At 39.4% G+C, this 14,241-nt stretch overlaps 1 protein-coding gene across 1 annotated transcript in view; it reads left to right on the plus strand.

Annotated features, from left to right (window-relative positions):
- The window catches only part of SDK1 (sidekick cell adhesion molecule 1), a gene marked incomplete at its 5' end in the record, with an annotated part of 892,328 nt that overhangs the window by 361,811 nt on the left and 516,276 nt on the right, over positions 1 to 14,241 (plus strand). Inside the window, 2 exons of the mRNA XM_055340442.1 lie at positions 2,138 to 2,244; positions 4,510 to 4,657. Of these exons, the coding sequence (XP_055196417.1) occupies positions 2,138 to 2,244; positions 4,510 to 4,657 (255 nt within the window). The remainder of the gene's footprint in view (positions 1 to 2,137; positions 2,245 to 4,509; positions 4,658 to 14,241) is intronic.

The following is a 14,241-nucleotide window of genomic DNA, read 5'->3' on the forward strand; positions in this document are numbered from 1 at the left end:
GTGTTTATTTGAAATAGGAGCAGGCATTTTCTATATTTTAGTGGCATATGGTACTAAGATTTTATCATACTTTCTTATAAAGAGCCAGGAAACTTTTTCTGCTTAAAAATGTGTGTTTATAAACAATAGGCTTGCAGTGAATATTCCCATCTGTTAGGTGAACATAATTTGTGTAGGAATTCCTGTAATAGGTGGAGTACTTTGCAACTTTTCTGTATATTTTTTCCCTGGTGAGACATTAGACTAAAGAGATGGTACAAAACAGCATATGCCTAATATTCAATTTTGTATCTGCTCCTCCCTGTGGTTTGAAAACACTGCTATTTTTGTGCATTAGTACATAAGATTACTATAGAAATTCATAAGAATTTAAAATCTATTTAGGATACTACAAAAAAAGGGAAATGGAATGGATAACAATTATATAAATATGGAAATGTTGCAATGATGAAACTGTTCATGTAGTTTCTCAAATATGTACTCCCATAACTTGTGTAATTTCATCTTCAAAAAGTTTTGTTGACTATAACTTAATCTCAAAACTCCTCCTTATTATGATCATAGTATGTGACAGAGCTGCTCATCCTTCTAGTCTTGATTTGTAATTTAAATAAATGGCATTGACTCTTTGTGTTCAATTTGATACTATTCTTATTATCCACACTAATTAATTTTTTGTTTGAGATGAGCCATTCCTCAGAATAAAATTTTGAAGATTAAAACTCAGCAATATTTTTTCATAAAGGATTTTATTAATCTTGTCATGGGAATATCAAGATGGTTATCAGAGGGAAAACATACTTTGATTAATATTTGCTTAGTGCTAAATTACCTATATTGTCCAAATGTTTTATTCACTAAAAATTATGCCTTTAAGTTCCTTTTTCAGGTTAATTGGACATACTTGAAGATGAGCAATCAGTTGAATATAAGCAATTTCAAGCTATGCTTAGGAACTGAGCCAATAAAGCATACCATACATACCTAATTTTTAGAAGTTTCTCTGATTATCCTTTGTGAGAAGTATATTTAAGTTGAAGATAACTATTAACATCTTTGTAATAAAGGATAGCATCACTGAGTTTTCTCTTTTTCAGGAAATAGGCTACCATTAGATTGGATGTTAGCTTCCCTTTTCTTTCTTGTGGTAGGCAACTTCCTATTTGTGAAAAGTATCCAGGATGCAGCCTTATTCTTGTGTGTTTGTGAACGTGGCCTAGAAACCAATTAATGTATTTTCTTAGGTATTGTAAAAGACTTGGGCTCTGGGGCTATAAAACTCACTTCAAGTGGTCCTTGGTTATAAATTGTACTTGCTTATGGATATCAAAATATCCTAAGTTATAAAACTAACAGTAAACCTGTAAAACAGAGCTTTTATGGAAACTGTATCCTCTACTTTTTTCCTTCTATAAAATGTTACTGAAGTTTTTAGAAAGGCATTGATCTGAAGGATGTGATTACTTAAAGTCACAGCAATAGAAAATACCTATGAAATCACCTTTCAGTTACCCAAAACATTTTTAAAGTTAATGTCAGGGCCATATGTGGAAAAGTGAGGGAAGTGTATGAATTGTGTTGGAGGTCTACAGCAGTAAGTGCAGAGGGGAGCTGTGTCATGATGCTCCTGCTCTCTTTGCTTTGATGACACCTGTATCTCATCCTGTAAACATTGTTTGAATTTTTAGGTAGAGTGACACAACACATTATGATGTAAAGGTTGTTGCCAGTTCTAGAAATAACTTACATTCTGAGAGAAAGAATTATACACACTTGTAGCTGAAAGGTCTAGTTTAAGTTTAGCTATAGATAATGACCTATAGCTATTTAATATTTGTTTTTATTCATCTCGTTGTGAGTGTTATCCACTACATGCATGGCAGTGTACTGGTTGCCAGAGGCATAGTGATGAACAAGGCAGGTCTAGAACCTAGCTTCATGTACTCTTGACAGCCTAGTTGGGGAGACAGACAGCTATTATGTAATCTCCCAGATAAATTGCAGTTGAGGTGTGTTGATTACAGAGAAGGACTGGATAAACATTAGTTTACCAAAAATAAAATATTTGTTGAGCACTTGTGATGCTAGAACTTCTCTGGATATAGAACCATTAATATTTCTTTTTGGTATTTGGCAGGTATATTATCCCGTCTTTACAGAGGCTTGATGCTGGGTTTTACCGCTGTGTGGTGCGGAACAGGATGGGAGCTCTCTTGCAGAGAAGATCAGAAGTTCAAGTCGCATGTATGTGTGCATTGGAAAAGTCTCCATATGATGAATAACAGAAACAAAATGTCTGTGGACAATGTTGATCAAAATCACTTTTAACCATTGTAGGAATTGAGATTCTGTCTTGGATTCTATTGGGAATAGAATAATTGCTAAAGTTGTTGGGAGATAAACAGCCAGTAAGGCTGTTCCGATGGTGACCAGGCTAATGAGGTAAATGCCACTCCTGGCCACTCAGTAAGGAACTTTGTCAGGCCCTGTGCAGGAGAGAAAACAAAAAAATTAACTAGATGCCTTCTGCTTTATGATCAGCTGCTCTTAGCATTTATGATACTCAGGTTCATGTGTTTTTCAAATAAAAAATTAAACCCAGTTAGATTAAGTTTTATCAGTTCATAACCAGTTCTTTCCAGGAAATTGTTTAGAAATCCTTTAGCCACACAATTAAAAAAGTACATAATAACATCCCAGACAGTATTACTGTTACTGACTTGATGAATTCTCTGTGGGGCAGACCCATTTTGGAGTAAAAGTAACTGGAGGAGACACCAGAATGCAAGGACTTTGCATTTGATGTCATGTTCAGGAGGAATTGGAGAGATGAGCTGACTGATGCAAAGTACTTACTTAGTACTTTTGTAGTCCAAAATCTGTGAAGAGTCGGGTCCATCTAAAATGGTCTATCTGCTTTATTACATTTTGAATTTACTACTAAAATGTCTCCTCATTTAAAAGAAAGCAGAAAGTGTAATGAAGCTTTAAGTTACGTCAAGGGCGGCCCGGGTAGCTCAGCAGTTTAGCGCCGCCTTCAGCCCAGGGTGTGATCCTGGAGACCCGGGATCGAGTCCCATGTCAGGCTCCCTGCATGGAGCCTGCTTCTCCCTCTGCCTGCGTCTCTGCCTCTCTCTCTCTGTGTGTGTGTCTCTCATGAATAAATAAATAAAATCTTTAAAAAAAAAAAGTTATGACAGATTTGAGAGAACTCTAGAGAGCTCCTAAATTGGCCTGCCAACCAACGATGACAATATTTTCTTATTTGTTTTTTGACCACAGGTAAGGCCTATAGTTTTCAGCCTTATTATAGCGAATAAAATAATTGCTCGTTACTCTCCTATTCTGTAATTACTAATGACCAAGTGAGGTGCTAATGCTGTACATGTTTAGTTATGTTTTTAATTAGGAAGGCTTAACTTTTCTAAAGTGTGAAGTCACTCAGCTAAATCTTTCTGCAGAATAATTTAGAACTTCTACTCAATTGAATAATTGAAAACATAATAAATGCAAAGTTCAGATCAATACCCCAAACATATTTGAATAGGTTAGCAGTTTGGAATTTATTATAATGTATTAAATTCTATTATGTAATATTAAATTTTGGGCTTCTTTTGGTTAATTATTTATACTCTTGTTTCTATCATTTATCTCTGGCTCTTAGATTTTCTCTTATCTCTCTTTTCTCCTTTTTGATAATAAGTTTTACTTTGAAAATAAACGTGACTGTTTTCCTAATGTTTCATTAGTTTCATCTCTTTCCTAGAATATTAAATCTGCTTATTACATAGGAAATAATTTCCTTTGAATAAAAAATCCATGGATAATAGAGATTTTCTGTGGACTGTCCAAATTTATATGCTTCGAGACAAGGACATAGTATGTATGCTGTATGTGTGTATACACATATATCTGTATCTAAGCATAACAAAGACAGTTTTTGAAAGGCTCGAATGTTACAAATCAATTTACAATTGGCTTCTTATACCTACATTCTAATGACTGGGTTTTTTCCTGGGAACCCTCATTTTTTAAGAATGCTGTTAACCAGTACCACAGGAACTGGAACAAAGACTGCTTGCCCCAAATTTAAAAAAAAATTGAACAGGGGGACCATGGCTGCCTGAGTGGAACTAGCTTGAGACCCTGGGGAGTGGGGTGATAGCCAACAGTGCTTCACAGTCTTTGTGGTGGATCCCTTTCCACTGTTTATTCCAATATTAAGATCAGTTGCAAACGTTTCATTGTATTGTTGCAGCGACACAAAGACCATGAAGTTCTGCTGATTAATGCATTTCGTGGGCACTTTGGAGGCACATGGCTCTGTCTCATGCTTCACTTCACCAGTTGATCTGCATTCATCAGCATTACCACTCAGTCTCTCATCTTATTGCTTAATTATAGCAATATCAGTGACTTTGCTGTAATATATAGTTATTTACATCTTTGACCCTTCCCCCCAAAAAAAAAAGTTTTCTAGAACTTAAAAAGTCTGATTTTTCTCTGCAGATATGGGAAATTTCATGGATACAGACCAGAGGAAAACAGTGTCTCAAGGACATGCAGCGGTGCTCAACTTACTGCCCATCACCAGCTGCCCGAGGCCACAAGTGACTTGGTTCAGAGAAGGGCACAAGATCATTCCCAGCCACAGAATGTAAGTTGCCCCAAACTATAAAATATAACTCATTACACTTGTTGGCATCATTTACATATTATTTAATGAACTTCACTGTATCAGTTAAGCCTTGAAAAGAATAATGTACTCTGGTAGTCCTTCCCCAGTCTTTACTAAGCAGCTGTTTGGAAGACTTGGCTTGGAAATGTTGAAGCAGTTTACAGAAATCATCATGTAAAGTTACTCTTGGGTGGGTTGTGTGCCCTGAATAAAGCACCCTTACTCAGTTATTATGGTCCGTTTTTTTCCCTTTCTTGCATGTACTTTTTGAGATGTCATTATCATCTCTGAGTTGTGTTTAGCTCCAAGTACTAATTTAATGAGTGCTAGTATTTACGTATAGAGCTGTGGGTTTTTTTCCTTCTTTTTACTGAGCCATGTTTGATACGACTTTCTCTGATGATAAAACAGTAATTACTGCTTATTTCTCTTTATCCTTTTATCCTACCGTGACAGTTTTATTTCCCTTCATCTAATTAGTGGTTCGTCCATCTATTGTGGAAGAGTTGCTTTGTGATTAGTTAAGCATTATTTCAAGGTGTTCCTGCCTATCCTGCATTCAAGATATTTATTTTTTTTTTATTATTTATGATAGTCACAGAGAGGGAGAGAGAGAGACAGAGACACAGGCAGAGGGAGAAGCAGGCTCCATGCACCGGGAGCCCGATGTGGGATTCGATCCTGGATCTCCAGGATTGCACCCTGGGCCAAAGGCAGGCGCCAAACCGCTGCAACCACCCAGGGATCCCTCAAGATATTTATCTAATGCCAAACAAATTTTCTTCATTTAGAGCTTGAGGTGATTAAAAAGAACATTTGGTATATATTTCATAACTGGGCATTTTATAACACAATTTAAGGATAATATACTAAATATAAACATTTCAGGGATGAACATTTCTAAAAGAATCATGAAATGCTTATAAGCTTGGGCTAAAAGTCAAATACGCCATCAGATGGTTGCACTCATACAAAAATTCATGAGGAGAAAATGCTTTTGTTTTGTTCTGTTTTTCCAAAAAGGATATATATAAGATGATTATGGGATAGGTTTTCAGTGTAACTCTGAAAGTCACTGTGACCTGTAAACTTCTTTCTCCCATACCTGCCCATCCGTGGGATCCCTTCTCGAAGCCAGGTGTCATGGCTCTTCTGCCTGGGCATCTGAACCTGCCTGACCCCAGACCATTCTTGAGCTTATTTAACAAATGTTTCTATTCTTATTATTGAAAACAGGAAAAATATCGAAGTGTAGACAGGCCATATTTAAACATTTTAGTAAAATACTAATTACCTTAGAAAATGGGATAACTGCTTTCCCTATTATTTTGTTAAGAGTTGCTTGTCCACATTTGTATTGTTTCCAGTGATAACAGATGCTTCTTGAGGTCAGTGAGACAAAGAACAGGGATCATTTTTTAAATCCTTTAGAAGACTGTTAGGCTGAACAAAAGATAGCAGAGGAAGACTCTTGTGAAATATTTTGGAAGGTTCTAGTGTTGAGCATGGTGTGCCTCAGCCAATTTGGGATGAATGCTGGGGAAGAGTGGTTGCTAGGAGGGTGGGTAGATTGAACTAAGCTTCCTCTCCAACATTGGAGCTTCTAATTAATGTCAATGGGAGCACAGTCCACAATGGAAGGATTAGTTTAACTCAGGAGCAAGCCGCTGTATAGCAGTTCACTTGTTGACTTGTGGCCTCATAATCATAAGACAACATTTATTCAAGAAGTATGAAAGGAGATAGAATGAAATAACCACTCTTAATTTTTTAAGCTTTTCTTTTTTTACTTTCAGATTCTTTCTAAAGACTGTTTAATTCCTGATGAGCTACTAATGTAAAGATGCTAAGTAGGCTTTAACTTAGTGTCCTATCAAACAAATGGTATGTGAAGCTATTGATAAAATCTCCAATCTCAGAATAATATGCCTGTAATCCTTTATTTTAGGAGAGATTGGTTATGGATATTTCCACGTTCGTAAGGCCTTTTGTTTCATATTTTCTACCTCATCATCACCTCTATATTTATTAAGTACCTGCTATGCGAGATGTCATAAATCAATTTGTGTATGGTTTTCTCATAAATTTATTCAAAGATACATTGCTTTACACTTCTGACAAAGTTCAGCTTTGGACAGCAGTTGGAAGGGGATTTCTGCATGACCCCTGCCTAGATGGTTGGCAGACAAAAGTCAGATGGCATTAGATTTGTTGTGCACCACCAGTGTTGTCATTTAAACACTGAAACATTTGGCTCAAAGTGTTTCATACTGAAACAGGTCAAGCTTCTGTACCTGCTGTAAGCTTGTCAGTTCCCTAACACAGCTAGGGAGATGGCCCTTTGCCATGGGGAGGAGGAGCCTCATCTTACCAGCCCCACCTCCTTAATATATATTTTTTAAATTTTATTTATTTATTTGAGAGTGAGCACATGGGGTGCGGTGTGGAGCAGAAGAAGAGGGACAGGCAAACTCCACATTGAGCACTGAGACCTACTTGGGCTTGATCCCAGGACCCTGAGATCTGACCTGAGCTGAAACCAAGAGTCAGACACTTAACAACTCAGCCCCCAGGCACTCTCCCAACTCCTCCCCCACCCTCAAACCATGACCTTCGGAATGTGAGCTTTTGGCTTACAATTAAGTGATTTTTTTTTTCATTTTCAAGGGAAACAATGATTTTAATGTTTCCTAACTTGAAAAGTCAGTTGAATAGCCTATTCATAATTTTAGCAGCAGCTGTTATTTATGAGTACCTTCTTTAAACACATCTTCCCTGATTCTCACAATTGCCTTCCGAAGGAGTATAGTTAGTTGTGCTTCTAGAGATCAGACTGAAGATTAGAGATGTTAACAGGCTCACCCAAAGACACACAGCTGACCAATGGCAGAGCTGAGGTTCCACCCCAGGCCTGTCTGGCTCTAAGTCTCAGCTGTCTTCCGCACTAAGCTAATTCTTCTTTTCACTTTATTTTGCTGAGCCTTCTTCTTTTGATTTGTTTTTCCAAATACTGCTTTTATTCCTATTTCTCCCTTTTAAGAACACCAGCCTTCGGGATCCCTGGGTGGCGCAGCGGTTTGGCGCCTGCCTTTGGCCCAGGGCGCGATCCTGGAGACCCGGGATCGAATCCCACGTCGGGCTCCCGGTGCATGGAGCCTGCTTCTCCCTCTGCCTGTGTCTCTGCCTCTCTCTCTCTATGACTATCATAAATAAAATAAAATAAAAAGATACATAAAGTCCTTTAAAAAAAAAAAAAAAAAGAACACCAGCCTTCAATTTGAAATAGTACAGGTTGCCGTGAGCCACAGGCACACACAGAAACGTGCCCACATAGCGTTGAGCATGCCTGCAAGTGTATTATTTATCCATTGCATTGTGTCTATAAGTCTCTAACTTGAGAAATTTTTCACAAAAGAGAAGGCAAACATGGTTTTCCAATTAAGGCATGGGCTTTATGACATTCAGAGACCTAGTGGGGGATGGGGTGGAAATGATGTCTCTACAGCACAGGGTGGGGGCAGCAGGAGAAAGAGGGCAGCTGCCATGTGCAGAACCCAGCACCTCACCACTGCAGCCTCTTGATTCTTGAGCTACATACTTGTTAAATAAGGAGGCTTAAATTGTGTAGCAAAAGGAGCAGCAGAAATCCATCATTATCCCAGAAAAGTAGCTGAAATGAATGTGCCAGTGGTGGACGTGAGCTACCGCACATTCACATCAGGATGAGGCTAAATGTAAAACTCACAAAGTTCTGATTGATGGGATGCCTGGGTGGCTCAGTGGTTGAGCATCTGCCTTCAACTCAGAGCGCGAGTTTGGAGTCCCGGGATCGAGTCCCACATTGGGCTCCCTGCATGGAGCCTGCTTCTCCCTCTGCCTATGTCTCTGCCTCTCTCTGTGTCTCTCATGAATAAATAAATAAAATCTTTTTTAAAAAAAGTTCCAATTGATGTTTGGGCTTTACTTACCTCCCATTCATTCACTGAGGACTTATTGAGGGTATTTACATACCAGGTACTATTCCAGGCACCAGATATGCAGCAGGAAACAAAGTTCTTGTCCTCAGGGAGCCTATCTCCAAGTGGAAGAAAACCGATGACATGTCAGCTGGTAATAGTGAAGAGAGAATAAAGCAGGGACAGAGTGGGGAATGCAGTTGCTATTTTAGATGTGGAATCAGAGAAGTCCTCTTCCATAATCACCTCTTTGGGTAGAGACCTGAACCAATCTGGGGAGGAGGCGTGGGAGTAAATCAGTGAGAAGAGCACCTGGGATAGGAGACTGGCCAGTGTGTTGGAGGAGCAGACAGGGTAGAGTGAGGGAGAGGGCTGGAGATGAGGTCACTGAGGTAGCTGGGCTGGTTCCTAGACTTAGGTTACTTAGCCAGAATGACAACTTTGGCATTTACTCTGAGGATCTGAGCAGAGCAGCAGTACGATCTCCCTTGTGATTTTTCTGTTAGGAATTCTGTGATGAATGGACTACGGGGCAGCAGAATCAGGAACCATTTGCCACAGTAGTTCAGCTGACTCAGACTGAGCAGTTTGGTTGGGGGAGAGGTAGTGAAAAGTTATCAGATACAGATGTATTTTGAATGTAGAATCAATAGGATTTTCTGCTGGATTAGATGTGGGGTAGGGGAGGAGAGAAGCCATGGAAAACTCCAAGAATTTTGGCCTGAGTAACTGATAACATGGGCTTAACCATCTCCTGAATGGGAGAGATGATTTGATACAGGCAAAGCAAGTTTTGTCTGTATTGGGGGAGGAGGGTGTCTAAAATTTGTTTTGTACATGTTTGAGATACATAGTAAATGGTCAAGAAGATCTGGTCATAAGATAGTTGTTTGTATCAGACTGAAGGTCAGGCAAAGAGGTCTAAGCTAAACTTGCGGGTTAGCGTGTTCATGATTTTTAAAACTCTTTAATGCTCTGTGTGAAATACGTAAGTCAGTTAGCAAAGCCCAGATAGCTCCATCTTATCATTTTGAGATGCTCTTGGTTGCAGGTCACAGAGGATGGCACTGGCTGAGCTAAAAGCCCATGCACTAGAGTACTTACAGAATTCTAGAACCAAGCGAGTAGAAGGGAAGGGAGGAGGAGACAATAGGGATGGAGACAGGGTAGGGGCTACTGGGGCTGTGCTCTGAGGCTGAGGAGCAGAGTGGTCAGCACTTGAATGGCTTCCCAGGGATGTCAGGTCCTATGTCCTGGAGCTTGTGACTATGTCAGGTAACCTGGTGGAGCAGGGAGAAGGCTACAGAAGAGGAGGGGACTTGGAAGCTGGGAAGGTGGGACAGAGGAGGAAGGGCGAAGTCTCACATGACTGGCGCTGTTGCGTTAAATGCCAGTGCCTCCTGACTGGCCCATGCCAGCTGCTGGCAGCGCTCATTCATCTTGCCTTCAGACATGACGGGGTGAGAATCAAGACCTTAAGCAGCATGTTAGGTCATGTCCTCTAGTAGTTTTAGCCTCCCCTCGGTGTCCACCATTGAAAACATCCTTGTTCTGAGAACTGTGTCTTACGTAGCAAGTTATGCACTCCTGGAATGGCTGAATGTATGAAGAAATGTGTAGAAAAGTCATGTAATGTTTGTAAACTTACCAAAAAGGGGGGAGAAAAGCATAACAAACCTCAAGAAAAAATGCTATTGATGAAAGAGAAATGTGTCTTGGGAAAGGCAGACAATACTTTGAAAGAAATGAGAATAAGTTATACTCAGAATTTTGAATAGGTGATTATAGGTTTTATTTATCTAAGAAGATGAAAAAATGCATGTTTATTTTTCTGATTTACTGAATCCAAACAGTTAGTTTGCTATCTTTGCATATCAAAGATGAGTATAGCCTTGTCTTATAAATATAGTCTAATTTGATAATAAAATTGTTCTATGTTATTTTGTTTTTGATATATGTTCTTTGTTTCCTTTTATTTCTCAAAATGTGAAATGTGAATGTTGAAGTTGTGCAATATTTCTCTCACCTCCAGGAGGTAATTTATGTCGGCAGTTATCAGATTAGGACGCAAAAACTTGTTTTGTACAGTGCCATTCTTTTCCTTAATTGCAGGTTCTCGTGCTCAGATTGCATGCTGTAGCCTACCTGACAAGAATGTGGAAGCACAGTGTACTTGCATGTGTTTTCTGGGGAATGCAAAGTTTATAGATTAAATATTTCAACCTCCAGTCAGCTTTTGCAGGATGACTTGCCAGGAAAGATGTGAATTGTGAAGTATGGGCAGTAAACAGCATCCCAGGCAATGTGCAAACAGCCTGACTCGTAATTGTCCATGCTTAAATACTTGAATGTCCATTAACTTATTACCATTTCATTTCAATCGCTTCAAGAAAGATTTGTTTAAATTAGCACTTGTAGTGGAAGTCACAACTTAATGCTTGGATGAAGTAGATCTGGTTGTAATAATATTTTTATAGTTAACTGGGCTTTCAAAATAATATGCTTTTAAAAATTTTATATTATATTTTATAGGCATTTTGTGAATGTTTATAGAGTATGTCTATATGTGTGAATTGAGCCATATTTGGTACAACTGAAAAAGACTAGGAGATGTGGGCTCTGGACCTGCTTCCACCATTAATTCTGACCTTGGGCAAATTACTTACTCTGCTTTGCTTCCATTTTCTCATGTCAAAATGGGGAAGGTGTGCTAAATGACCACTGAAGTCCTTTCTGGTGTTCACGTTCAGCAGTGCTCACAGAAGGGCAGGCCAGTTCTGCCTCTCCCTCTCTGTCTTCCTTCATGCATTCAGTAGATATTTACTGAGTGCTACTTTTGTGCCAGGCACTGTTCTAGCTGTCAGGGGCAGAAAGGAAAATGAGCATTGAAGGGCCTGCCATCAATGAACTATGACCTTGCATAGAAATAGGTTAATAAATGGGGTACTTTCAGGGGAGGAGGAGCACCATGAGGGATGGGGACAAGAGAGCTAAGCAGGAGAGGGAGAGAGTTGTCCTAAACTCTACATTGGGTGGCCAAGGACAGCTGCTCTGCACAGGCAACATTTTAATAACCACATTATTGAGGTATAATTTATGTACAATACGATGAACAGATCTTCACACAAACTGATGAATTTTAACAAATATGTGACAAATGTCAACTCCTGCCCAGTCAAGTAGTACTCCTGTGCCCTCTGCCAGCCCTGCCCACTAATCTCATTTTTATTACCATAGTATTGTTTGTCTATTATAGAATTTCTTATGCATAAGATAATAGAATATGAAATCTTTTGTGTCTGGATTCAAGATAATTTCTGTGATATTCTCAAGGTGATATTTAGTAACAATAATTATTAATATTTCTGAATGTTAGCATTGTTTTAAGTATTTTCCCTGGAATGATTCCTGAGATCCTCCCAGCACCCCAATGGGTCCTCCCGTTACTATCCCTGCATTACTGATGGAGCCTAAGGGGGAGAATTGCCAGCAGCCGGTCAGTGTCATGCCCCACACTTGCTCTGCTGTGCTGACTGCTTTCTCAGCTTCTATCTGGAGGATGAGTATTTTTGACAGAGAGGACAAATACTTGTAAACCCACGAAAGGGCTTGTTGTATTTGCTCAGCTGAAGGGGCTCTCCTGTGGTCAGGGTGTGGAAAAGAGGCAGAGAGAGTGGTAAAGGAAGAGGGACATGGGACCTGGAGGCATCAGAGTCTTCAAAGGAATCTGGATTTATTCCATATCCAGTAGGGAGTCCTTGCAGGAGTTTGTGGGTTTTTTGGAAAATGTTTTGAGGTTGTGGTAAAATACATGTCACATAAAATTTACTATTAGCCATGTTTCAGTGTACAGTTCCGTGGTGTTAAATACATTCCCACTGCTGTGCAGCCATCCCCACCATCCATGTCCAGAACTCTTTTTGGTCCCACACTGAGGCTCTGTCCCTGCTAAATAGTAACTCCCCATTGGACCCTCCACACCCCAGCACTCACCCCTCTGCTTTCTCTCCCTCATACAGGTCCTCATGTAAGTGGAATCATGCAGTATTTGTCCTTTTTCTCCATTTTTAAATAAACTTCGTATTTTGAGTTAATCGTGAATTCAAATGGAGTTGTAAGAAATAATACTGGGAAGGCCCATATACCCTTTAACCTGTTCCCACAGTTGGTGAGATCTTGCCACACTGTGGAACCATGTCAGGACCAGGATAGTGATATCAGTAGGTCAAAACACTACACATCCCCATCACCATGGGTCCCTCCTGTGTCCCATGTGTAGCCACGCCCCCTTCCTCTGGCCTTCACACCTGCCCTACTCCCTGAAAATCACAGGTCTGGTCTCCATTTCTATAGCTTCATCACTTAGAGAATGCTATGTAAATGGGATCATGCAGTGTTTTAAGGGTCGACTTGTTTCACTTGTCCTCATTCTCTGGTTGCTTCCCATCATGGTCCGTATCCTTGCCTGACTGCTTCACCTTCTGTAGTGTTCCATGGTATGGACGAACCACAGCCTGTGAAGCTGCTAGTGAAGGACATGTGGGTTGTATCCAGGGTTCCAGTATTAAGAATAAAGCTCTGTAAACATTTGTGTACAGGTTTTTGTGTAAATAGAAGTCTGTTTTTCTGGGATAAATGCCCAGGAATTCAGTGGCTAGTTTTTGTAAGGAAACACTCAGCTGTTTTCCAGAGTGGTTGTACCATGATATTTCCCCCTGGCAGTGTCTGAGCAATTCCATTTCTCAGCATCCTCTCTAGCACTTACTGTTCTCACTGTGTTTTATTTTACTCATCCTGATAGGTGAGTAATGATAACTCATGGTGTTTTTAATTTGCATTTCCCTAATGGCTAATGATGTCGAATACCTTTTAGTGTGTTGATTTTAAAAAGAACCAAATAGGAAAAAACTAAACTTCTTGAAGTGATAAATATAATTATTTATTAACAAAGTCAGTTGAATCCATGAAAGAGCAGACAATATGCAGCTAAAATGAAAAATACTGTCCTGGTGGGTATGAGGAAAAAAAACTCAGAATAAAACACAGAGATAAAAAAGATGGCAAATGCAGAAGACAGGCTAAGAGATAAAGAGGATAGAAAAATTACTTGAGCTCTTAGAAGAGTCTGGAAGGAAAGAATGGAGAGAATGAGTGGAGATAACTTTCAGAGATAATTGTCATAGTATTTCCTAAAATGATGGATCTTCAGAGTCAAAAGGCAGATTAAGCTACAAGTAGAATAAATGAAAATATATCCAAATCTAGACATATTATAGTGTCACTGTCGAACTTCAAAGACAAAGACGAAACTGTAACAGCAACCGTACATGTTATTCAGGTTGCCTCAAAGGCACAGCAATTAGATCTCAGCGGACAGCGATTGTGGAGAAGATAATGGACTAATAGCTTCAAAATCATGGAATCCCATATCCAGCTAAACTCGTGCCCCAAACTGAGGGAGATGTGAGGATATTTTCAGACAAGATTGGGAACCTATGTTTCTGAGAGCTCTACTGAGAGACCTACCAACAGTGGGCTTGCAGAAAAAGGACTCTGAATGTAGAAAGGACTTAAAATCTTAGGAATGTTGATCTTTGTTTTTTTTTT

Source organism: Nyctereutes procyonoides, unplaced genomic scaffold (genome assembly GCF_905146905.1).
Source record: "Nyctereutes procyonoides isolate TBG_1078 unplaced genomic scaffold, NYPRO_anot_genome, whole genome shotgun sequence".
In the NCBI taxonomy this organism is placed as follows: domain Eukaryota; kingdom Metazoa; phylum Chordata; class Mammalia; order Carnivora; family Canidae; genus Nyctereutes; species Nyctereutes procyonoides.